The sequence below is a fragment of the Balaenoptera borealis genome (assembly GCF_965194805.1).
Source record: "Balaenoptera borealis genome assembly, chromosome: 6".
Taxonomy (NCBI): Eukaryota; Metazoa; Chordata; class Mammalia; order Artiodactyla; family Balaenopteridae; genus Balaenoptera; species Balaenoptera borealis.
The window spans coordinates 114,616,106-114,643,037 of NC_138863.1; the positions used below are offsets into that span (position 1 = coordinate 114,616,106).

Sequence of the window (26,932 nt, forward strand, 5' to 3'; positions counted from 1 at the left end):
ATTATGTGGCTGAAAATGTTTTTTGTTTTCTTTTGGTTTTTTTTTTAACATCTTTCTTGGAGTATAATTGCTTTACGATGCTACGTTAGTTTCTGCTGTATAACAAAGTGAATCAGCTATAAGTATACATACATCCCCATATCTCCTCCCTCTTGTGTCTCCCTCGCACCCTCCCTATCCCACCCCTCTAGGTGGTCACAGAGCATCGAGCTGATCTCCCTGTGCTATGCGGCTGCTTCCCACTAGCTATCTATTTTACCTTTGGTAGTGTATATATGTCCGTGCCACTCTCTCACTTCGTCTCAGCTTACCCTTCCCCCTCCCCATGTCCTCAAGTCCATTCTCTACGTCTGGGTCTTTATTCCTGTCCTGCCCCTAGGTTGTTCAGAACCATTTTTTTTTTAGATTCCATATATATGTGTTAGCATACGGTATTTGTTTTTCTCTTTCTGACTTACTTCACTCTGTATGACAGACTCTAGGTCCATCCACCTCACTACAAATAACTCAATTTCGTTTCTTTTTATGGCTGAGTAATATTCCATTGTATACATGTGCCACATCTTCTTTATCCGTTCATCTCTCGGTGGACACTTAGGTTGCTTCCATGTCCTGGCTATTGGAAATTTAGTGTTGCAATGAACATTGTGGTGCATATATCTTTTTGAATTACGGTTTCCTCAGGGTGTATGCCCAGTAGTGGGATTGCTGGGTAGTGTGGTAGTTTTAGTTTTTTAAGGAACCTCCATACTGTTCTCCACAGTGGCTGTATCAATTTACATTCCCACCAACAGTGCAAGAGGGTTCCCTTTTCTCCACACCCTCTCTAGCATTTATCCTTTGTAGATTTCTTGATGATGGCCATTCTGACTGGTGTGATATACCTCACTATAGTTTTGATTTGCATTTCTGTAATGATTAGTGATGTTGAGCATCCTTTCATGTGTTTGTTGGCAATCTGTATATCTTCTTTGGAGAAATGTCTGTTTAGGTCTTCTGCCCATTTCTGGATTGGGTTTGCTTTTTTGATATTGAGCTGCATGAGCTGCTTGTAAATTTTGGAGATTAATCCTTTGTCAGTTGCTACATTTGCAAATATTTTCTCCCATTCTGAGGGCTGTCCTTTCATCTTGTTTATGGTTTCCTTTGCTGTGCAAAAGCTTTTAAGTTTCATTAGATCCCGTTTGTCTACTTTTGTTTTTATTTCCATTTCTCTAGGAGGTGGGTCAAAAAGGATCTTGCTGTGATTAATGTCATAGAGTGTCTGCCTATGTTTTCCTCTAAGAGTTTTATAGTGTCTGGCCTTACATTTAGGTCTTTAATATATTTTGAGTTTACTTTTGTGTATGGTGTTAGGGAGTGTTCTAATTTCATTCTTTTACATGTAGCTGTCCAGATTTCCCAGCACCACTTATTGAAGAGGTTGTCTTTTCTCCATTGTATACTCTTGCCTCCTTTATCAAAAGGTAAGGTTACCATATGTGCATGGGTTTATCTCTGGGCTTTGTATCCTGTTCCATTGATCTATATTTCTGTTTTTGTGCCAGTACCATACTGTCTTGATTACTGTAGCTTTGTAGTGTAGTCTGAAGTCAGGGAGTCTGATTCCTCTAGCTCCATTTTTTCCCTTCAAGACTGCTTCGGTTATTTGGGGTCTTTTTTGTCTTCATACAAATTTTAAGATTTTTTGTTCTAGCTATGTAAAAAATGCCACTGTTATTTGATAGGGGTTGCATTGAATCTGTAGATTGCTTTGGATAGTACAGTCATCTTCACAATATAGATTCTTCCAGTCCAAGAATATGGTATATCTCTCCATCTCTGTGTCATCTTTGATTTCTTTCATCAGTGTCTTATAGTTTTCTGAGTACAGGTCTTTTCCCTCCTTAGGTAGGTTTATTCCTAGGTATTTTATTCTTTTTGTTGCAGTGTTGAATGTGATTGTTTCCTTAATTTCTCTTTCTGATCTTTCATTGTTAGTGGATAGGAATGCAAGAGATTTCTGTACATTAATTTGTATCCTGCAACTTTACCAGATTCACTGATTAGCTTTAACAGTTTTCTGGTGGCATTTTTAGGATTCTCTATGTATAGTATCATGTCATCTGCAAACAGTGACAGTTTTACTTCTTCTTTTCCAATTTGTATTCCATTTATTTCTTTTTCTTCTCTGATTGCCATGGCTAGGACTTCCAAAACTATGTTGAATAATAGAGGCGACAGTGGACATCCTTGTCTTATTCCTGATCTTAGAGGAAATGCTTTCAGTTTTTCACCATTGAGAATAATGTTTGCTGTGGGTTTCTCATATACGGCCTTTAGCATGTTGAGATAAGTTCCCTCTATGCCCATTTTCTGGGGAGTTTTTATCATAAATGGGTGTTGAAGTTTCTCAAAAGCTTTTTCTGCATCTGTTGAGATGATCATATGGTTTTTCTTCTTCAATTTGTTAATATGATGTATCACATAGATTGATTTGCATATATTGAAGAATCCTTGCATCCCTGGGATAAATCCCACTTGATCATGGTGTATGATCCTTTTAATGTGTTGTTGGATTCTGTTTGCTAGTATTTTGTTGAGGATTTTGGCATCTATATTCATTGGTGATATGGGTCTGTAATTTTCTTTTTTTCTAGTATCTTTGTCTGGTTTTGGTATCAAGGTGATGGTGGTCTCATAGAGTGAGTTTAGGAGTGTTCCTTCCTCTGCAGTGTTTTGGAAGAGTTTGAGAAAGGATGGGTGTTACCTCTTCTCTAAATGTTTGATAGAATTCACCTGTGAAGCCATCTGGTCCTGGACTTCTGTTTGTTGGAAGATTTTTAATCACAGTTTCAATTTCATTACTTGTGATTGGTCTGTTCATATTTTCTGTTTCTTACTGTTTCAGTCTTGGAAGGTTATACCTTTCTAAGAATTAGTCCATTTTTTCCAGGTTGTCCATTTTATTGGCATAGAGTTGCTCGTAGTAGTCTCTTAGGATGCTTTGTATTTCTGTGGTGTCCGCTGTGACTTCTCCTTTTTCATTTCCAGTTTTATTGATCTGAGTCCTCTCCCTCTTATTCTTGATGAGTCCGGCATTTACTTTTATTGATCTTTGCTATCGTTTCCTTCATTTCTTTTTCATTTATTTCTGATCTGATCTTTATGATTTCTTTCCTTCTGCTAACTTTGGGGTTTTTTGTTCTTCTTTCTCTGTTGCTTTAGGTGTAAGGTTAGGTTCTTTATTTGAGATGTTTCTTGTTTCTTGAGGCAGGATTGTATTGCTATAAACTTCCCTCTTAGAACTGCTTTTGCTGCATCCCATAGGTTTTGGGTCATCGTGTTTACATTGTCATTTGTTTCTAGGTGTTTTTTGATTTCTTCTTTGATTTCTTCAGTGATCTCTTGGTTATTTAGTAGTGTATTTTTTAGCCTCCATGTGTTTGTATTTTTTACAGATTTTTTCCTATAATTGATATCTAGTCTCATAGCGTTGTGGTTGGAAAAGATACTTGATACGATTTCAATTTTCTTAAATTTACCAAGGCTTGATTTGTGACCCAAGATATGATCTATCCTGGAGAATGTTCCATGAGCACTTGAGAAGAAAGTGTATTCTGTTGTTTTTGGATGGAATGTCCTATAAATATCAATTAAGTCCATCTTGTTTAACGTGTCATTTAAAGCTTGTATTTCCTTATTTATTTTCATTTTGTATTATCTGTCCATTGGTGAAAGTGTGGTGTTAAAGTCCCCTACTATTACTGTGTTACTGTTGATTTCCCCTTTTATGGCTGTTATCATTTGCCTTATGTATTGAGTTGTCCTATATTGGGTGCATAAATATTTACAATTGTTATATCTTCTTCTTGGATTGATCCCTTGATCATTCTTTAGTGTCCTTGTTTGTCTCTTGTAAGTCTTTATTTTAAAGTCTATTTTGTCTGATATGAGAATTGCTACTCCAGCTTTCTTTTGATTTCCATTTGCATGGAATATCTTTTTCCATCCCCTCACTTTCAGTCTGTATGTGTTCCTAGGTCTGAAATGGGCCTCTTGTAGGCAGCATATATATGGGTCTTGTTTTTGGATCCATTCAGCCAGTGTATGTCTTTTGGTTGGAGCATTTAATCCATTTACATTTAAGGTAATTACTGATATGTATGTTCCTATTACCATTTTCTTAATTGTTTTGGGTTTGTTATCGTAGGTCTTTTCCTTCTCTTGTGTTTCCTGCCTGGAGAAGTTCCTTTAGCATTTGTTGTAAAGCTGGTTTGGTGGTGCTGAATTCTCTTAGCTTTTGCTTGTCTGTAAAGGTTTTATTTGTCTGTCAAATCTGAATGAGATCCTTGCTGGATAGAGTAATCTTGGTTGTAGGTTTTTCCCTTTCATCACTTTAAATATGTTCTGTCACTCCCTTCTGGCTTGCAGAGTTTCTGCTGAAATATCAGCTGTTGACCTTATGGGGATTCCCTTTTATGTTATTTGTTGCTTTTCCCTTGCTGCTCTTAATATTTTGTCTTTGTATTTAATTTTTGATAGTTTGATGAATATGTGTCTTGGCATGTTTCTCATCAGATTTATCCTGTATGGAACTCTCTGCACTTTCTGGACTTGATTGACTATTTCCTTTCCTATATTAGGGAAGTTTTCAACTATAATCTCTTCAAATATTTTCTCAGTCCCTTTCTTTTTCTCTTCTTCTTCTGGACCCCTATAATTCGAATGTTGGTGTGTTTAATGTTGTCCCAGAGGTCTCTGAGACTGTCCTTCATTCTTTTCATTCTTTTTTCTTTATTCTGCTCTGCAGTAGTTATTTCCACTATTTTATCTTTCAGGTCACTTATCCGTTCTTCTGCCTCAGTTATTCTGCTATTGATCCCTTCTAGAGAATTTTTAATTTCATTTATTGTGTCGTTTATCATTGTTTGTTTGTTCTTTAGTTCCTCTAGGTCCTTGTTAAATGCTTCTTGTATTTTCTCCATTCTATTTCCAAGATTTTGTATCATCTTTACTATCACTACTCTGCATTCTTTTTTAGGTAGACTGCCTATTTCCTCTTCATTTGTTTGGTCTGGTGGGTTTTTACTTTGCTCCTTCATCTGCTGTGTATTTCTCTGTCTTATCATTTTGCTTAACTTACTGTGTTTGGGGTCTCCTTTTCGCAGGCTGCAGGTTCATAGTTCCTGTTGTTTTTGGTGTCTGCCCCCAGTGGCTAAGGTTGGTTCAGTGGGTTGTGTAGGCTTCCTGGTAGAGGGGACTGGTGCCTGTGTTCTGGTGGATGAGGCTGGATCTTGTCTTTCTGGTGGGCAGGACCACGCCTGGTGGTGTGTTTTGGGGTGTCTGTGAACTTATTATGATTTTAGGCAGCCTCTCTGCTAATGGGTGGGGTTGTGTTCCTGTCTTGCTAGTTGTTTGGCATAGAGTGTCCAGCACTGGAACTTGCCGGTCATTGAGTGGAGCTGGGTCTTAGCATTGAGACGAAGATCTCTGGGAGAGCTCTCACCGACTGATATTACATGGGGCCAGCAGGTCTCTGGTGGCCCAATGTCCTGAACTCAGCTCTCCCACCTCAGAGGCTCAGGCCTGACACCCGGCCGGAGCACCAAGACCTTGTCAGCCACACGGCGGAGTCAGGTCTGGCGGAGCTCTGCAGTGCCTGAAACTGTTTTTAAGACCACCAAACTATAACTGAAACGCCAGGTCTCTTGATACCACACTTTCTTTATCCTTAAAATGTCCGTCTGAGATGTCATCTAGGTATAAAATACCTCCTTAGTAGCATCAACGGATAAGTACATAATGTACACATTGATCCAATATTATCTTTGTAACATGATGTGTAATTCAAACTGAAAAATCTTCTAATAAAATTGGTGGCTGCCAGCTTCCTAACCTACATGTCTGTTATTGCCCCTGAGCTGAGCTGTCAGCTGAGGTGTTTACTCTGTTTGTATCCAGCCCTCAGTAAGGAATTACATTTCAGCCGCCTCATCCCTTATCACCACGGGGTGCCAGCTGCTTAAAACTATCTGCCAGTGCCCATCCACTCACCCACACGAAGCAACTCAGGAAATTTTCAAAGGTAGAACGAGAAGAATCAGGGTTGTGTGTAAACATGTTAGTTTTCCTCTCTCCCCAAGGTTTTCACAGCAAATCCCACTGCTTGCCAATTCTCTCAAGGGAAGTGGAAGATCACCCACCCCCTTTCAGCCCCTGGATTTGCAAATAATGGATGTCATTTCTAGAAGGGGATTCAGTTTAGCGTAATTGCATTAAAGCAAAAGCAAGCGGGAGGGCAGGATGCTAAAAAGTTTACTGTAATGGCTCAGAGTGCTTCTCGGTCAGTTAGGTCCGTGTGACCTGAAGAAAACCACTAAATCTCTCGGAGCCTCAGGTTACTCATCGAGAAAATGGACAGAATAGTCTCTCTGTAGCACTGCTGTAAGAATTCCATGAGATCAAGTATACTAAGTGCTGAGCGCGGAGCCTGGCACATAGTAACCATCCATACTCGTTAACTCCCATTGTCATCGTCTTCATCATTTTCCAGAGTTCCTTTGCTCGTCTCTGACACAGATACGCCAATGACTCTAGCTCTGGCTTCCATCTCAAATTAAACCCACATTTGCAACACCTGGATGCATCTCTTCCAGATGTTACTCTCACACCTCAAACATACAAAACTGAACTGCTTGTTTCTTCACAACTGATTGTTTTGAGAACTGCCACAAATTTGAGGGTAATTCCTCTCTTGTGGCCAGATCTTATTTAGATTTTCTGAACCCCACTGAGTAAATTTCAGGACACCAAATGATAGAAATGAGTCAAGGGGTGTCACATGTCCTTATAGTTTTCAGCTAAAGGGAATAGCCAAACTAAATTATCCTTAGACACTGGATTCCCCCATCGCACTCCATCCTCAGAAGAAGGCAGAAGGCTCCAAGTGTTGGAGCAGCTACTGCCCACTCATGCAGGGGACAGATGGGAGTGCAGAGCAGGGCTGAGGCAGCTTTCCACTGACTCTCGACCGTGCATCCGCTCACCAATTGGAAGGGCAGTTGTCCTGAGTGGAAAGGCCAGAGATTAAGCTTGCTAATTAACTTTCATTGTAATCTTCCTAAAGCTTAATACCATTTTCCTTGTGAATTCTTTTTTTGTTTGTTTGTTTTTGTTTTTTTCATTTGATGTATAACTTTATTCCACGTTATTGCTTTTGATAGCATTATCAAATATTTCCCCATTACTTAACATGTTTTAGCATCTTTCTGGCTTCCGAAACTATTCCACTGGTATATTTTATATATTATTAAATATTTACAGGTTATGGTGTGGTAAAACAACAACAAAGCAAACCCAGTTGTTTACAAGATTAAAGTTTTATTTCTTGCTTTTGTTACATGTTGACAAGAGTCAGCTGTGGCTCTGCTTCGTGTGTCTTCCTGAGGAAAAATCAGCCTCTATCTTTTTTTTTTTTTTGAATTTTATTTTATTTTTTTTATACAGCAGGTTCTTATGAGTTATCTGTTTTATACATATTAGTGTATATATGTCAGTCCCAATCTCCCAATTCATCCCACCACCCCCCGCCACCTCCACTTTCCCGCCTTGGTGTCCATACATTTGTTTTCTACATCTGTGTCTCTATTTCTGCTTTGCAAACCGGTTCATCTGTACCGTTTTTCTAGGTTCCACATATATGTGTTAATATACGATATTTGTTTTTCTCTTTCTGACTTACTTCACTCTGTATGACAGACTCTATGTCCATCCATGTCTCTACCAATGATGCAGTTTAGTTCCTTTTTAAGGCTGAGTAATATTCCATTGTATATATGTGCCACATCTTCTTTATTCATTCGTCTGTCGATGGGCATTTAGGTTGCTTCCATGTCCTGGCTATTGTAAATAGTGCTGCAATGAACACTGGGGTGCATGTGTCTTTTTGCATTATGGTTTTCTCTGGGTATATGCCCAGTAGTGGGATTGCTGGGTCATTCCTTGTGAATTCTTAAGCAAAGGGACATTATTCTTCCCTAAAGAGAAAGGGAGCATCAGAGCGAGCCATCAGCATCACTGAAAAGGATGTGCTGGAAACATGTAAACAATGCAAAGAAAGGGGAGAGGGGTCAGTGTGGACTGCTGGCATACGTTGCTTAAGAGCAAGAGTTATACACCTGCTGTCATTTTGTCTTCTCTGTAGGAAGGGGAAAAAAATTGTTCCATGGCAGAGCAATAGAGTTTTTTCTAAAAATCTTCCATAACACTGTTTATCTCACTTTGCTCTGCTTTTCTGTCAAACACCATACCACTGTCTCAGAGACCTAGAGTATCAGCCTTTGTTTTGTCTTTGGTTCTCGGCTGTCCTTCTCACCCAGGTGCTGCTGAGGCACTGAAGAATCTGTTCTGAATTCTTTCTCCAGTGTGTGTCTTCCCCCTCCTCCCCACTGCCACTGTTGTATTTCAGGGGCAGGTGGTCCTTGACAGGATGCTGCAGTCACATGTTTTCTCATCTCCCCACCTGCCACTGTAATTCCTCTTCGTCGCTGGTGCCGGGGGTTAGTTACTTAAAATACACATTTAGTCGTGTCCCTTCACCACAGCGTCTGGCTCCTTCCACCTCTTTGTCCTTTTCCCTGCCGTGTGTCCCCGCTCTGCGCCCTCTGACCCTGTAAGAGCAGAACTGGCTGCCCGAGTACACCTAGACCCTTCCAGAACTCCCTTGCCCTCAAGCCCCACCTTGTGCTCTGTTACTTATTGGGTGTGTGTTTGTGTGTGTGTGTGAAATGTGTTTACAGACAAGTGCATAAAATGTATATTTACAGTGAAAAATTATAATGCAAACAATTGAAGAACTGCTACTAGGTCAGCCAGTGAAATATCTCCAGGAGCCCAGAGGCCCCCCCACAGGTTCCTCTCTCATCACAGGTTCCTTTCTCCCCACCGGAGGCAATTATTCATCTGACTTCTGGAATAATCCTTTTCTTGCTTTTCGAAAAAAATAGTTTTACTTCCTATTTTTGTATTCCCAAACAATATAATTTTTCCAGTTTTAACATTTGTACTTGGAGTCATTTTGGGAGATAATGTGTATGTATGTGTATGCCCATGTACGTGTATTTGTATAAATATGTTTGAATATACATCCAGCTTCTTTTACTCAGTGCTATCGTTGCAAGATTCATATGTGTTATCCATTTTTCATGCTCTATTCCACTGTTTTTCATTTCTGTATATTATTTCATTATATAAATTTACCACAAATTGCCAGTTGTACTGTTAGTCTTCATTTGGATTATTTCCGTCTGGGAGCTCGTAAGAGCAAAGATGCTGTGAACATATGTGTATGGCCATCGTGTTATAGGTGTTCACAGACATCTGTAGCGGATGTACCTAGAGATGGCTTTGCTGGGCTGGGAGGTATAAGCATCTTCTCCTTCGGTAGGTTAAGCCAGACTGTTCTACATGAATACGTTTATTTATACCCTCCTCCCGGTGTGATATGAGAGTTCCTATTTCTCCACGTATTCACCAACACTTGCCTTTTACCTTTTTTCTGTTCGTGCCAATTTGGTGCACGTGTAATGGTACATCTTTGTACTTTTAACTTACATTTTTAAGTGACTTCGTTTTGGAGGTAAAACGATTCCTGGAACGCAAATGTCTGTGCTTGTTTACTTCCCCTGTTTGTCTTCCAGTTCCTGTATAGTTCAGAGGTCAAAGATTCCTATTCCTGAAGGAATTCCCAGTCAATTAAACAACCCGAATTGCTTGCTTTTCGGCCGAGTGGGGACAAACACTCACGCTGTATTTCTTGGGCTTTCTTTGTTTATATGCTGTTTTTCAAAATACTTAAGGAATAAGGACTGTGTATATAACGATATTATCCCTGTAGCATAAAGGATGTATATGGGCAATTTCTTTAAGTTTTCTTTTTAATCTGTGAAATGGAGCTAACACTATCTACCCCATACAGTCTAGGGGTCTTCAATTAAATGAGGTAATAAGGTCAATATCTTAATTGATATTACGTTATGCAAATCAATCAAGTTTTGAATAATTCAACTTCTAAAATGACTGGTGGTTAATGTCACAAATATCCTCTATGCAACAAAGTGATCAGATCCGTTCACATTTCTCAGTTCTGTGAAATTTCTCTGTGACGCTTATGAAACCACAGAATTCACTCTAGTCCCCTGTTGCTTGAAAGTCAAATAGATTTAGTATTTCTCAACACACATCTGGGGAGCAAAATATGTTCAAAGGTTGTTTTTGCTAAGACCTTTAGGGTACCTGCATTTTAGGCTCTGTCATGATTAGAAATTACTTGTTGCATCTTAAGTGCAAATATGTAATTTTTGAAATTGCTGAGGTTTTCAATTTTAATAGGAATAATTTGGAATAATTTGACAATAGTATTAAATGTTTGGAATAATAAGATATTTGTACCAGTCTTTAAAAACACACACTTGTCAGACATACAGAGCTTCACTTCCCTGAATCAACACAAGTCTGAGTCCCAAGTACAATCTGTTCCAGGCTGAAAAGATCAATTTTCCTCTTCTAGCTAGTGGAGAGGAGAGACAGAGTTTCAGGGGAGGGGAGGTCAAGTTAATTCCGCTTAGCAAGTTCAGAGACAAAGGAAGTAACCTCATTAATGGGGGAGGAGGTACAGGTACTAACAGCTTTATGATGCTTTGATATTGGGTTTCTCAAATCAAATTGTCAAAACAGACCTTAGACAGAAAGACCTAGACACTTCTCCAAAGAAGACATACAGATGGACAATAGGCAGACAAAAAGATGCTCAACATCACTAATTATTAGAGAAATGCAGATCAAAACTACAATGAGGTATCACCTCACACCAGTCAGAATGGCCATCATCACAAAATCTACAAGTAATGATTGCTGGAGAGGGTGTGGAGAGAAGGGAACCCCTCCTACACTCTTGGTGGGAATGTAAATTGTTACAGCCACTATGGAGAACAGTATGGAGGTTCCTTAAAAAGTAAAAATAGAACTACCATACGACCCAGCAATCCCACTACTGGGCATATACCCTGAGAAAACCATAATTCAAAAAGAGACATGTACCACAATGTTCGTTGCAGCTCTATTTACAATAACCAGGACATGGAAGCAACCTAAGTGTCCATCGACAGAAGAATGGATAAAGAAGATGTGGCACGTTATATACAATGGAATATTACTCAGCCATAAAAAGAAACAAAATTGAGTTATTTGTAGTGAGGTGGATGGACCTAGAGTCTGTCATACAGAGTGAAGTAAGTCAGAAAGAGAAAAACAAATACCGTATGCTAACACATATATGTGGAATATATATATTAAAAAAAAAGGTGGTTCTGAAGAGCCTAGGGGCAGGACAGCAATAAAGACGCAGACGTAGAGAATGGACTTGAGGACACAGGGAGGGGGAAGGGTAAGCTGGGACGAAGTGAGAGAGTGGCATGGACATATATACACTACCAAATGTAAAATAGATAGCTAGTGGGAAGCAGCCACATAGCACAGGGAGATCAGCTCGGTGCTTTGTGACCACCTAGAGGGGTGGGATGGGGAGGGTGGGAGGGAGACACAAGAGGGAGGAGATATGGGGATGTATGTATATGTATAGCTGATTCACTTTGTTATAAAGCAGAAACTAACACACCATTGTTAAGCAATTATACTCCAATAAAGATGTTAAAAATAAATAATTAAAAAATAAAATCAAAATCAAAAAAAAAAAAATGAACCTATAGACAGGTCCTGCATAATATGTTCTCATTGCTTGGGATCCTGCACTCCTTGAAACATGAATGCTATTTTATTTGAATTTAGCTCCCCAGTGCCTTGTGCTGGGCCTGGACTTACTGGGCATCCTCAGGTTACTTTAGTGCAAGAGTAATGACATTTTGGCAGTGTGCCTGTGCATGTATGGGCACAGAGGTTCCTTCTAAACCTTCCAGGAATGCATTCCATGAATGCATGTCCTATTCTTGTGGTGGATGGGCAGAGCTTATAACTATTTCCCGAAATTTTCTAGAATGACAAAATTTGTCTCCAAGTGCACAGCAGCCCTACATGTTGCCCAGGTGTGGAGATGTAGCTCTTAAATACAGTCAGTGGGAAACACCCTTTTGCCAGCTACCCCTCCAACCTGGCCACCACAGTGACCAGACATGATAAGATGAATGATCCAGAAACGCCAGAAGTTTTAATGGATGAAGATAAAGGGAAGGAGATTCAATGTCCAGGTCCAGTTCTTGGTGAATTCAGGCTTTGTATCGCTTTACGAGATGAAAATGTGCACGCTTGGATGGCATGCCCAGCCACTCCCATGAGGCTTTCTCCTTAGATGGCTTTCAAAATAGAACAGACTACAGTGTAATTAAGGCTATTTGGTGCATCTCTGTTTTGTTTGGAAGGCCGAATCTGAAGTTTCTTGGTGCACAGAGTGAAGTTGTTAGGATGGTACTGTAATGGGCAACTCAGGTATAAATACTCAGGTATTTAACTGGAGTGTCACAGGACTCTGATTCAGAGGGGCGATCCTAAAAAGGTGTGCTTTCCTGCCTTTGGGGCCCAACCATGATTTTTGAGAAATACCTTTCTCCTGACTTTATTCTGACCTGTTTGCCTTTGCTGAGTTGAGGGTTTTCAGCAAGCTGGGAAGATGTCATTCCAGAAAAGACCAGCTGTTATAGAAGGGAAACCACAGGGATGCAGCCCTTCTAACTATTGTGAATTGGAGTTTTTCTTCTCTTTCTCTCTTTTTTCCCTTCAGAAGACATCCTTCTCTTTCCACCTTCTTCTTTCTTCCATAAAACAAATGATAAAGCAAGCGTGGTAAAAGCTAACCTTTGAGGAATCTGAGTGAAAGTTATAGAAGAACTCTTTGTAATGTTTTTGAAACTTTTTTGTCCATCTGAAATTACTCTTTTAATTTAAATATATGCCCCCGTATAAGTTTTAAGGTTCACATCTTCACCAGACCACAAAAAATCAGTAGAATTTAGAAAAGCCAATGTGAAAGTGAAGCATAATCCGTCTGAAACAGCGGAAACAAAGGCGTAGCCTGGGGAATGAGAACTTGAACTTCTTGAGAGGAACAGGGGCTAGACCTGACCTGAGAGATGGCATATGCTATGTAGCAGCAAATATATGTTTGCATAGATGAGTGGGGACAGAGTATAACAGGTGAAAATCCTACAGTGGAGTTGTTATTTTATGTAGAGGAAAGTTTTTTGTGTAGAACTATTCTACCTTTGGTCTGTGGAAAAGGATACTGTCTTAGTCTGTTCAGGCTGCTATAACAAAATACCAAAGACCGAGTAGTTTATAAATAACAAATTTATTTCTCTCAGTTCTGGAAGCTGGGAAGTCCAAGATGAAGGGCCCGGCACGGTCAAGTTCTGGTCAGGGTCCTCTTCTTGGTTCATAGCCATAGCCGGTGCCTTCTTGCTGTGTCCTCCCTGAAGGAAGGGGGGGCCGGCAACCTTCAGAGCCTCCTTTATGAGGACTCTAATCCCCTTCATGAGGGCTCCACCCTCATGACCTGCTCACCTTCCAAAGGCCCCACCCTTTAATACCATCATATTGGGCATTAGGATTTCAACATATGAATTTGGGGAAGACACAAACATTCAACTGTAGCAGATGTGTTAAGCACATTTATAGTATAGAAAGATTTATACATAATGAGCACTTAGAGGATTAATGTAGAGCAGCGCTTTAGAAGCATTGGTCCATTTAATCATTTGTAAGCTCCGGCCAGCATGTCTATTCACAAAGCAGACCCCCTAAGGAACATAGTTTCTTTAAAACATATATTAATATTAAACATACATTAATTCAACAACATTGTAAATCAACTATACTTCAATTAAAAAAAATTTTACATATATTAATTCAGACCCATTTTCCACAGTAAACCAAAACAATACAGATGTACTCTATGAAGCTCTTCAATTTTATAAAGATATTTAAGGACTTTAGGGATGAAATCAGAAACTTATTTAGATCCCTGTAATTTGGAGCCCTGAGGAAACCGCACAGAGCAGGAAATCCTCTAAATCAGAGACTAAGTCTGGCACAAGCTTTTGATTGTTGTGCAAGACAAAGCTGAGCCCTAAGACCCGCTGTTACATTTAATTGAACACTCTAATGACATCCTCTGAGTACACTGCTTTAATAACACACTTATTTAAAGTGACAAAACCCATGTTATCATTCTGTAAGTCTCAGTAGTGACACTGACATTTTCTCTTTCCCTCTCTGCCTCATCGTCTCCCATCCCTGCCATACAAGTAGTCACTGTCTCTTTAAATCACATTTAATTAAGTTTCCTTTTTTCTTTTTCTGTTTTTTTCCCCTGTTGTCTCATGTTGGTAGCAGGTTAATCCTGAATTTCTAATAAATGCAAATGGATTAAAGAAAATCATGGGTTCAAGATTATTTTAACTTCACCAGCATAACTGTTAATATCTTCGTCGTCCCCTGGGATATGTAGGATTACATCAATTAAATTGGTCTCTGTAACTGAACGCATTAACCATAAATGTGACTGCCATGTTCTTCCCAGCACCCTTAAGGTATTTAATTTGCTTGCCTGTAATAGATTGTCAGAGCAGTAAACGTAAGGCAAGTAATGTAAATGGTGTAATGATGATAATAATCTGAATGGATCGATCGGAGTGTTATTGCAACGTGATACTGTGGGTAGAAGCGAGATACAGACATCCCATATATATTCCCATTTTCAACTTTATTTCCTTACATATTATTTCCCAAGATTTTTCAAGTGAAAGCAATGTAAGCTGGCATTGCTGTTCTCTCCTTTATCTCTCCCCATCATCCTCTGTGCTGTTGCCTTACTAAAACCAGCAGACCCCAGGGAAGCTAAATTTCTCCAAAGAAAGCAGTGACTTCATAAAACTGAAATTCTAGCAATTCCTCCATGATTCACGGTATCCAAATATTTGAACCGGAAGTCGCTTTGTAGATTGGCTAGTATGTTCCCTTCACTTATTAACTACTAAAGAACTGTAATCCCAGAAAGGTTCCACGACTTGTTGAAGGTTACACAGCCTGCCATTGCCAGGTAAACTGCAGGGGGTAGAACCGGCCCTCCCACCTGGGCTGGGCGGGGAGCTGAGGGGTTACACCAGCTGCAGGTCTGAAGGGGGTTCAGTGTGACAGGCCAGAGCAAGCCCTGGAAGGAACCAACAGCAAGTCAGGAAAAGCTTTCCGTTTAGTTTGGGTGGGGAACGAAATGATGGAACTGTCTGAGGATAACCAATACTTAAAAATCTGAACAGATGATCAGCAAGAGGGTAGAAGGATTGGGCTGTGTGGCAGACGTCTGTCCATGATGAAAATGGAAAGAACAGTGTAGGATCCCACCTGAGGGGCGGGAGTGTTGGGAGAGGGTTGCTAAAACAGGGGTTCGAGCCCAGAGGAAAAAATGTCGAAGCCAAGTATTAGAATGGAAAGTTGAGGAAGAAACAGGGATTTGAATCCTTGGACTTGAAAGATGACTAGGTCGGGATGATCTGACAGTGGCATCCAAACAGACTGTTTACTTCAGCTTTTGTGCCCAGTCCTAGTTCAGTAACACCACGTCAGTTTCATCGGTAAGTAACAGACGGGCCTAAATCTGAAACTTTTCATACATCTGCCAAAAAAAACAAAAAAGAAATTCAAATCATCAAAGCACAAATAAAACCACACGGAACCCACACCTTCTGTGTTAAACAGAAAACAGAACACTAGAACTTCAGCTGCTGTCCGCAGAAAAATAAACACCGAATACTGTACCCACAGCACCATCCACAGCGAGGCTGTGTGTGCCAGGGCAGGGTGGTAGCAGAGGGTACGAGGAAAGCACTCCCAGGATGAGGTCTGACACCATGAGCTCAAATCTCAGTACTGGCTGAAGGGCAGGGCTTGAAAGTGTGCAGGACCTAAGGTGACCATCTCAGCGAGGTCATGATTCTGGGGAAAACGAGGCTGAGAGAAAAGGTACCATCTGAAGATGTGACTGTGAAGGGAAAAAGAAGAGGGAAAATTTCAAGATGCTGTGGAAATAAAAGAGAAGTATAAGACCAGTCTCCCCAGTCATCATCCAGCAAAGAGGCTAAAACAGGGGTATATAGGGCAAGGGTGGAAGAATAATACGTGAAAGTGATAAACTGATAAAACAGAAAGAATGCAAGTAGAGAACTGGTAGGAAGAAAGGCGGGGGAGCAGTTGATTGTTGCATATATAACAGGAGGGGGCAGGGCACAGGACTGTAACTAGATGGTAACAACAAAGGGAGTGATGGACACTAGGAGAGAATCTGTGAGAGGTGGATGGGGTGATGTCGAAGGGTTAGGAGAGGAAGTGACACCTCGCTCCTTTTAGTATAGTTTTGACTTTTGGAATCATGTTCATGTTTTCCATTTTCAAAAAATAAAATGAAAACAATGAGAAGAGGAGAAATTAAATTTGAATACTATCAGAAACAAATGACCTGAACTGAATTTCAAAATAAATTTTCTTTTTTTGAAACAATGTAAACATTGGTAATTGAAGTATAGTTGATGTACAGTATTATATGTGACAGGTGTACAATATAGTGATTCATAGTTTTTAAAGGTTATACTCCATTTATAGTTATTATAAAATGTTGGCTATATTCCCTGTGTGGTACAATGTGTCCTTGTAGCTTATTTTATACGTAGTAATTTGTACCTCTTACTCCCCTTCCCCTATATTGTCCCTCCCCTTTCCCTCTCCCCACTGGTAACCACTAGAGTTCTCTATATCTGTGAATCTGCTTCTTAAAACATATTTAAATCTAAATAAAATTAAATTGAGAAAGAAGCAGTTGTTAACTTCCTCAAAATTTCTCTGAGTCTCATAAAGACTATTCATAAATGCAACCCTTCCAGCTTCAGTTTCAGATAAATAGTGTAGCCACACTACGGTGTGAGGGGTGAGGAAGAGCCAGTCTGGTATCTTTTGAACACAGTATTTTTAGTATATACCTGCATTCTAAAGAAAAAGCAAATGTGAATTCTTCTTAGTACTATTTTTTTGTAGCATGACCATTTTGTACACACTTTAGGATTGAAGAAATGAGAAAATATAATGATGTCAGCAGCCCATGCTCTCACTCTAGAAAAAGGAAGATACAAATATGAAAAGGGAGGAAGTCTGTGGGGGGTTGTGTGTGTGTGCGCGTGTGTGTGCGCACGTGCAAGGAGAGAGGGAGGGGAAGAGAGGAAGAGAAGGGAGAAATGCTTCCTTCCACTGAAAAGGACTAGGAGCAGTGATCCCTCAGTAGTAATTTGTGCACATTAATATCCAGATCTTAGTTTCCAAATATCATTGCCCAACTAAAAAGAAGCAGGATTCCTTGGAAAAATGGCTGATTTCAGGGATGGGGCAACAGACAAGCAAAATGGGCATGGAACATTTCCCTGGGCCAAAAAAGAAAGAACGTGTTTTTAAAATGAAGGAAATATGTCAAAGGGCACAGCTTAAAGAGATTCACCTTCCCAAAGCTGAGAAAATTGAGCATCAAAATAAATACTGAGAGTACAGACATAGCCCTATGAATAATAAAAGAATCCATGTATTCATACTGATAAATAAAGAGGAAAAACACTTCCTTATGACATCATGCAAACTTGTAAATGTAGGTAGAAAAATGGTAGAAATCATCATTTTCAACCGAAGTAATTGTTGATTCAGTCAAGGTTCATTGATGGTTACTAAAATAAGTAGATAAAAGTTTGATGCGGAATAGGAGATTTTCATAGTCTCAAAGTACCTACCCCCAATTTACTTATTAATTCTAAAAAGAAAGATAGTAAATTTATAGTGGAGAGATTTGGAAGACCCCACCTTAACCAAGTGATCAAAGTTAACATGTCCAATTATGGGACAAATGGACATGACACGATTCTGATATGGTGCACTGAGAAGGACTCAGTATCATTTCTGTGCCATTACTGCCAGGTGTGCAGGAGGAAACTTGAAAGAAACCCAAATTAAGGGACATTCCACAAAATAATTGCCCTCTACTCTTCCAAAAAAAAAACAAAAGGAAAGGAGGGAGGGAGGGAGGGATCAACAGCATAGAGGACAACTCTGCCAGATTACACAATCTTGGATGAATGACAAATAGATGATTTGTCATTCATCCAAGATAGGATTCTGATCCTGGATAGCATTCTAGGTTGGAAAAAAATTTTGCCATAACGACATTATTGGGACAGTGGATGAATTTGGAATAAGGACTGTAGGTCAGATTGTGGTGCTGTATTAATAAACACTGTATTTCCTGGCTTTGAAAACTATACTGTGGTTGTCTTCGTTATTGGGAAATCCACACAGAAGTAGTTAGGGATAAAGAGCTTACTCTCAAGTTGCAGGAAAAAAATTGAAAGAGAAAGAAAGTGATACAGGAAATGTGGCAAAATGTTAACAATTGGTGAATCTAAGGAAAGGGTACGCGGCAGTTCATTGTACCATTTTTGCAAATCGTCTGTAAGTTTGAAATTATTTCCAAAAAAAAAGTTGAAAGAAACTATAACGGGAAAATGTGAATCTGTGTACCTCCTAAAAATCATACCATAGTTTTGAAAAAAATGATCTAAAGGTCTGTATGCCCACTTCTAAATGTTAAGGAGGGCTGTCGTGAGGTGTGGATAGAGCCAGGTTTCCTTGGGAGACTGAGATGGTGATCACTGTGGCAGCCATGGGATGGGTTAACTTATACAGTTCAGGATTCAGGCTGGGGCCAGCAGTGGCCAAAGTGAACCCAGGTCACCAGACAGAGGGCAATTTTCATGCCCCCATTCCATGCTTCTTCTAAAACCTAATGTGCTTATACTGTATACTTTTGTTCCCTTATTATTCTACTGGTAACCTAGTAACTATATTCAACCTAGGATCCTACAGTAACTTATTTAACATTAAGGTACCTACAAGGCTCTGAGGAGCAGGAAAGCAGTACTTTTACAAAGGCAGGGGGAGGGGCGAGGGACTCTTAAGTATGTTCAGTTCTTAAATTTCTCATTATAGTCTCATGTTCAAAAGTCATTGATTAACCAAAAACACAACATATTTAGTTTGCTTTTGGAATTATGCTTTCGTGAATTTACCTGAGGTTCTCTTCTATGACCTAAACAAATACCAGGTTGTGAAACTGTGACAGGTCTTAATGAAGTGGATTAAGGCATTTCTTCCATTTACATTTTCATAGAATGAAGTAAACATTATAATCATTTTTACAGAACACTCTCGCATCAGGCCATGATTTGATTTTCTACCTGTTCAAAATATCAAGTTTTGCGTTTCTTTAAATGCTAATGCCTTTTTGTGAACGATAAGACAGGAGTCATCCCTGAGAGATTTATAATAGTACTTAGAGCAAACTCGTCAAAGATTCTTCTACAAGAGTGTTTTAGATCCTGAGGAGATATATTTAGTAACGGTATTGAAGAAGTTGTCACATAACAGAACATTTCATTGATTTATTTGTATTATTTTTGTATCTTTACTGCAGGCAGAGAATTCAGCGTTGGCTTTGGAAAATGAAAATCAAAGGGAACAGTATGAGAGGTGTCTTGATGAGGTAAGGGGAGCGGGGTGCTTCTGGATAAGAGGCTGGACTATTTAGGATTCCCTATGTCAGACCTTAATATGTGCCTGTTACCGGTCTCCAGAGAACATTAGCATTTTCTCCTTCAAAGGAAGGTTGTAAACATGTGAATGTGGAGAAGGAAGGTCAGTCAGCCCCCTCCCCATCCCTCCCTGTATCCTTATACGGGCATCTGCAAATTCCTCTTGGTTATTGTTCAATATGCTTGGGGCATAGGTTGGGAGATGCTTCACTGTATGACAAATTCGTGCTGTCCAGTAAGTGTGATCCCAGCCTGTGAATGAGAAAAGCCACCCAGGGCACGCTGCATCGCCTCCAACTGGATGCCATTTCTGAAAAAGCACATCCTTGATAGAGTGGGTGGGGACGTGTTCACAGTTGGCAGCCAGAGGGAAAAAATCAGTGGATTGAGAACAAGCCAAGAAGAGAAAGGGAAGTGTGGAGGAAAATTTGAGCAGAATGGAAGGAGACAGGGCCACACGCCTGAGTAAACTGGGGAAGTGTGATTTGACGAAGATGAAGAGATGAAGGCAGAGATGGTGGGTGTCTCAGAGTTCCTGAGAGGGGAGGGAAGATCGATGTGCATGCAGGGCCCTGGTTTTCCTCTCAGCCATCCCCTCACATGGCGCCAGGGATCGTACCACCCATCTTTCCTGTGTCATCCAGCCAGGACTGGCCATTGGCCTCCCTGACAAGCTCTTATCTGGGACTTGGTTGGTGATTGGAGTTACTCATTTGATGGGATGACTTTTCTAGTCATCTGCCCGATACCCTAAAACTTGCACATATTTTTCTAAGAGATTCTGTTTAAGAGCTGTTATGATATAGCTGACAGAGATTTTAAGAAAATAAGAAAAATTACATTCAGTCGAGTTCTCCTACCTTACCAGTGGAAACTAGCAATGTATCTTCAGTCTTTGCCTTCTCACTAACAACTGGGAAAACCTTTTCCAACAAACGCTCTTGAACTTCCTTACCCCTTTCCTCCCCCAGTCTCCCCCTTGATTGTCCCAGAAGGTGATGGGTTAAATGACAAAGAACACAGGTTCAAATCCCAGTTACGGCATCATCACCTCCACCATATACTTCTCTTCTCCCTTGAAACTAGAAATGGTGTTTCCTTCAGAGTTCCACCTGTGCTGGATATTTTCCTCCACCAGTGGTTCTTGAAATGGGATCCCTGGCCTGGCAGCATCAGCCTCGTCTGGGAACTTGTTAGAAATGCAAATTCTGAAGCCCCACCCCCAGCTGTAGAGAATCAGAGACTCTGGGCGTGGAGGTGGGCCGGGCGATGACCGATCTGTGTATCAGCAAGCTCTCCAGGTGATGCTGTTGAACCCTACAAACTGAGAGCCATTATCCTCATAACACAGACAGCTTTGCTTCACAGTTACTTGTTGAGGAACCCTCAAGATGTCCCCAGAAAATTGTTTAGCTATTTAATATTTTAATTGTTTCATGTGTCCAGCCATATATATTAGTTACTCAAGCAAAATGGTGTTTGCACTCCTCTGCCCTGTCAAGATTTAAAAGGACTCTGAATAATCTTTACACCGTCCAAAGTTAAAAGAATCACTCAAGTAAGCTGACATAAAAGGAGGAGTGGTGACTCAGTGTCTAGTGAGGCCAGTTCAGCCCCCTCACCCCTGTTCCCCAGGTACTTGGTCCAATCAAAGTTTAGGGCAAGAAAGACCAAATAGATCCAAGGATATTTAAAGGAACAAATATTGCCCTTGGGTCATATGTATTGATCAGCAAAGTTCCACTTTAACCTCCTGCACAGAAATTTCCAATGAGACTTAATCTGTATTCAGAAGTCAAATTTATGTGAATCACACCACAGAAACTTCTTAGTTGTCACAATTTTCCCACAAGTCATCCCTCCCCATCACTCAAAAAGCTCCCAGCATTCCTTTCTGGAAATTCACAGCCTGCTTTCTGTATGTTCTCTATGCCTGTATTCCAAAGGTTTCATTAGCATGTGTCTGGTGAAACCGAAGTTTTCACCCACAAAATCATTTAGTATAAAGTTTCCACTGAAGACAGAATTTTCAGAGGGAGAATCCCTCTGTGCTTTTTTGTTGTTGTTCTTTTTTTTGACATGAGAACGGTTTTATTTAAATCATTGATCACTTTTGCAGTACTCAGTATTAGGACTTTGAAATGATTTAGACAAAATCTGTTTCCTTTTAACAGATTAAAAAACCGAATCCTAGTTGGCAGAAGCTAATGTTTGCATCACACAGCTAATGGGAGGTAGAATCCTAAAATCTGCTTCCAACTGCCACCTGTACCTGGCAACACCAGGCAAAGTGTTTACTTTTGTGTCACACAAGTGTAAGGACCATATAATCTGGATTAACTTTATAACAATAATTTAAAAGGTAGACGAGGGTCCCATATTACAGAAGTTTTTTAATTGACTATTTTACCATTTATATTAATACAATAAATGAAGAAAACTGACAGTAGAACAGGCCAGTGGTCAGCCAACACACAACACGATGTGTTAACAAACATGGCCAAAGGATCGGTGTGTGTCGTGCATTACCTTCCATGTAACATCTTTTTTGGAGGGGGGGAGGGAACATAAAGGTGGATTGATTCAAACTAGCCCTATTAAATATATCTATTAAGTTTGTACTTTCTTCTGAAATTAATATTTGAGTGGAACATGTATTAATTATTCACATAACACTAGCTTTCTACTGAAGTTTAAGAATCCAGCAGATGAGGATCACATTTAGGCAAATCCTAGGAGTAATTGCACTGAGCGATATCTACTCAATCAATTATGAACTGCAAAATAATACTGGGTAATTATTTCAAAGTATGTACAGATATAATATAGAAAAACATATAGTAGAACAACTTTCTAACTTTAAAGTACAAATGGTTAAGTCACCAGTACCTACTTACACACAAATTAAACAAAATCAGAATAAACACTCAACTTTTAGGAGAAGCAGTTTCAGTCCTGGTTGTACCACTTAATAGGAGAAAGATCTTACGTGGGTCCTTTCATTCAAGGATGATTTGAAAACCAATTTACAAAGTTAATATCTTGGATCCCAGCTAAGAAGGCTCTTCAAGGATCTTTCATACTAACTTGAGGTTGGGGAACATACAATTTGAGAAATTAAATGATACCGCCCCTCATGCACTCCCAGGTTACCCACAGTGAGTCCAGATCACACTTCAGTTCCTAATGACCTAAGTTAAGAGTCTCCTTTCTCCACATCTCTTATCCCGCAATACTCGACGTGGGCTACAGAACACAAAACCAATCTGTGTTCTGTGTGGCACCACCTGGCTGATACTGATACCTAAGTGTGCACAGGATTGAGTTTAAAAGCTCTTCTATTCATCAAAGAAAAGAAAGAATAAAAATAACACCCTTAGTTTACACAGGCTTAACCTATGTTGATCACCTAGTAAATCTTGAATTGGCTCCCATTAGTAGTAAATAGAATACTTTTGTATTTGGTGTAGAAACCAACAAATTTAGGTTAAATCAAGCCTTCACTCTGACAGTACAAACTATGTTTATTTGTGTGTAAAGTGCCAGTTTTATATACAAATCATAAGTAAACTTTAAAATCTGAAGCAGTGAGTCTGATGTCTTCCTACTGCTTTGTGGTAGTAACTGTTTAATCCTGCTGGATCAAACTCGCTTGACTCCCCACACTTCGAGGCCAAGGAAGGTGCTGTTAAGAGCCAGGGGTAAGTCATGTACAGCCAACCTGCTTGCAAAAGCCAAACATGGACAAGATCTTTCGTAAGAATCTGAGTAGCTTTTGTCAATGCTTTCAATCTAGGTGACCCCACTAGCATTAACAGGATTGATTTTGAGGTAGCTACACAGCTTTAAAGATGCCATTAATGAACATTAATGAACATTTTAAAGATGCCATTAATGAACATTAATGAACATAATGAACATTATGGGCAATTTATGGTGTAGCTGGTTAATACAGTTCAAGGAGCTGATTTTTTTCTCTTTTGATGAGAAGCGAAAAAGAAAAATCAGCAAAATAAGAGCGCATCTTCAGTTCACTTAGAAGTCAGCATCCAAGGTAAAGAAATTCTCTGTCGGACTGGACAGCACTCCCATCTTCTGATACTCGCCTACTCTCTTCTCAAAGAAGTTAGTCTTCCCTTCCAGTGAAATATTCTCCATAAAGTCAAATGGATTTTCTACTTGGAAAACCTTGCTAAAACCCAGCTCCAGCATAAGTCTGTCTGCCAGGAATTTGATGTACTGCTTCATCAAAGCACAATTCATCCCAATGAGCTTCACTGTTGAGGCCTCTGTGAGGAACTCCTGTTCTAACCTAACTGCACTGACGATTATTTCTTTGACTCTCTGCTCCGAAGGTTTGTGTAGCAGGTGTTTGAACATCCGGCAGGCAAAGTCACAGTGTAAACCCTCGTCTCTGCTAATAAGTTCATTGGAAAATGTGAGGCTGGGCATCAGTCCTCGTTTCTTGAGCCAGAATATCGATGCAAAAGAACCAGAAAAGAAGATTCCTTCCACTGCGGCAAAGGCTACGACACGTTCTCCATACGTAGCCTCTTTGTCCTCGATCCAGCGCAAGGCCCAATCTGCCTTCTTCTTTACGCAAGGCATTGTCTCAATGGCGTTGAAGAGAAATTCCCTTTCTTTGGAATCTTTAATGTAAGTGTCATTGAGGAGACTATACATTTCCGAATGTATGTTTTCCATGGCAATTTGGAAGCCATAGAAATAACGGGCTTCTGTCATCTGAGCTTCTTGGCTAAGCCGCTCCACCAGGTTTTCATTTACTACGCCATCACTTGCTGCAGAGAAAGGCAGGACATGCGAAGTGAAATGTCTCTCCTCAGGCTTCAGGGCTTCCCGGTGCTGAATGTCCTTGGAAAGGTCCACCTCCTCAGCCGTCCAGAAGGAAGCCTCAGCTTTCTTACACATCTGCCAAACATCACGGTATTTGATAGGAAAGATGACAGAGCGGCGAGGGTTACACATCTGCCAAATATCACGGTATTCAATAGGAAAGAAGACAGAGCGGCGGGGGTTACACATCTGCCAAACATCACGGTATTCGATAGGAAAGAAGACAGAGCGGCGGGGGTTACACATCTGCCAAATATCACAGTATCCGATAGGAAAGATGACAGAGCGGCGGGGGTTACACATCTGCCAAATATCACGGTATTCAATAGGAAAGAAGACAGAGCAGCGGGGGTTTTCTTTCAGAAGTGGTTCATCCTCCGCACTGGGGGCAGATAGCTTAGGGTTCGGCTCTGCGGGCTCCTGGCAGGTCCTCCTCGCGGTCTTGCTGGCCAGCACGCGGGTCCCGCTGTGGGACGGGGGAGTGTCCTCCTTGTCCGCCAGCCTGAGCCCCTTCATAGGCGAGAGCTGGAGGAGATGCTGCTGCAGGCCAGCGACGGTGGCGGGCGGGACGCCAGGTGGGGCTGCGTGCGGGTCGCGGGACGCCAGGTGGGGCTGCTTGCGGGTCCTGGGCCCTCCGTTCTTAACTGCAAAAGTTAACTGCTGCCAAAGAGGTAATCTGCAATAAAGAACCACCTCTGAGCAGCACAAATATTTTGTATTCATGAATCCCGGCCCCTGATTACACATGCCTGTTGTTTTGTAACTAATTGCATGAGGGTCGACAATCCATTTCCATGCATTGTAAAGAGAACACTCTCAAAGGGCTAGTTGAATGCAGTAATAATGCCAACTGGAAATTCTTTTCAAGGCTTTTTATACTAATTAGACAAACTAACAAGGTAAGGCCTCATGTAAGTTATTTCCTTGCTAATGGGTTTCATAAAACATACACTGGTGGATAAAATGTAAATTTGAAGTGTTCTTCAATCCCTTCTGTACTGATTGTTATTTTCTGGGAAATGAAGAACATATTGAGGATTTGGGGAAAGCACTTGGGAGTCGGAGACGCCCTCTGTGTGTTCTAATAAAAGGGTGTGTTTATTCAGAAGGGACAGACACACATCCATAGATACTCACACACAAATGCGTGCACACACATTGCCACTTCACCACCACTTCTACTTCCACCCAACTCCTCATCTCCTTGCCTTGCAATACAAAAGCAAAACCAAGGACCAATCTTGATTTTGGCGGGGGTGGGGGGCGTTGGAGGTTTACGTGTTTGTATCTAGCTTCCTTGTGCAGCTGTTTGACAGCTTGCTGGCAAGCAGTGAAGTGCTCTTTTTTCTCAGCATCACTTTGGCCAGTTCCTTTAAGACCGACTTGTTCTCAAGTAGAGAAGATAATGACACCGTCTCCTCAAACCGCTGCCTTGCTTTTAGATGGATTCAGCTGTGTCCTCCAAACCTTTATGGGCTATCAACCTGGCCCAGGCCCTGGGATCTCAAGGTACCCCCAGCCTAGCAGGAGAAGTGAAGGGGGTGGTTAATCCCAGAGGAAGGAGGCGAGGGAAACTCACAGAGGAAACAGGCTACGCTGGGTCTGGGAGAATATACAGCATAGTCACCAAAGGGCAGGCGGAGCAGTGGGCGGGCGGGCGGGCGGTGAAGGGGGCAGAACTGAAAGGGCATCTTTAGGAGAAAGAGCTGGAGCAAGTGAAGTCTGAGATCTAGAAAGGTGAGTGGTTCTCACTCTTACTGGCACATTGCACTTAACCTGGGGAGCTTTAAAGGAACCACTGGCTGCCGCCGCCCCTCAGAGATTCTGATCTGATTCTTCTCTAGAGTGGAGCCTGAGTATTCAAATTTTTTAAAGCACTCCAGGGGCTTATAATATTCAGCCAACATTAAGAACCACTAGCCTTATGTCTCTGAATGTGTGCTTTAGAGGGCATTTTCAGAAAGCATCCGTAAGAGGATGAAAGCTCCACCAAACTTGTTGTGATGGTAGAAGAGCCACGTGGACCCATGTGGAAATTGAGTTATTTCCAATTCCTTAACAGTGTCTGAGCAAAAAATACACCCTATCCCAGTGTTTCTCAAAGTGTGTTTCTGAACCCCTTCTGCATCAGAAAGATGTGTCTCGATGGCTAAAAATTTGATTCTCTGACCTCACTCAGCTACTCTTAAGCAGAATGTAGGGTGAGGAAATTGGCAATTTGAACAAATTTCCCAGGCGAAGCTTTTGCACACAGAAGTTGGACCTGCCTCCCCGTCAGGCCATCCGAGTTTGACCAGGGTTCGTAGGCAGCCAGGGTGCCGTAGTATTTGAGTTCTTCTCTGACTTCTCCGTGCTCTACACTTCAGAGCACAAGGGCAGGGAAAAGCAGACCTCTGGGTGTAGTTCAGAAAAAA

General features: G+C 40.8%; 1 protein-coding gene and 1 pseudogene across 20 annotated transcripts in view; one reads left to right on the forward strand and one right to left on the reverse strand.

Annotated features, from left to right (window-relative positions):
* The window catches only part of NCKAP5 (NCK associated protein 5), a 1,102,730-nt gene that overhangs the window by 883,736 nt on the left and 192,062 nt on the right, over nt 1-26,932 (forward strand). For all 19 annotated transcript variants that reach the window (XR_014246257.1, XM_082397785.1, XM_082397783.1 and 16 more), the window contains one exon: nt 19,547-19,615. Coding sequence is in view for 18 of the 19 variants with exons in the window: in XM_082397785.1 (XP_082253911.1) it covers nt 19,547-19,615 (69 nt within the window). In the remaining variant the exon portion in view is untranslated. The remainder of the gene's footprint in view (nt 1-19,546; nt 19,616-26,932) is intronic.
* Nucleotides 19,644-25,101, reverse strand: LOC309631444 (ribonucleoside-diphosphate reductase subunit M2 pseudogene; annotated as a pseudogene). Its single transcript has one exon. The product of its transcript is annotated as a ribonucleoside-diphosphate reductase subunit M2 pseudogene (transcript).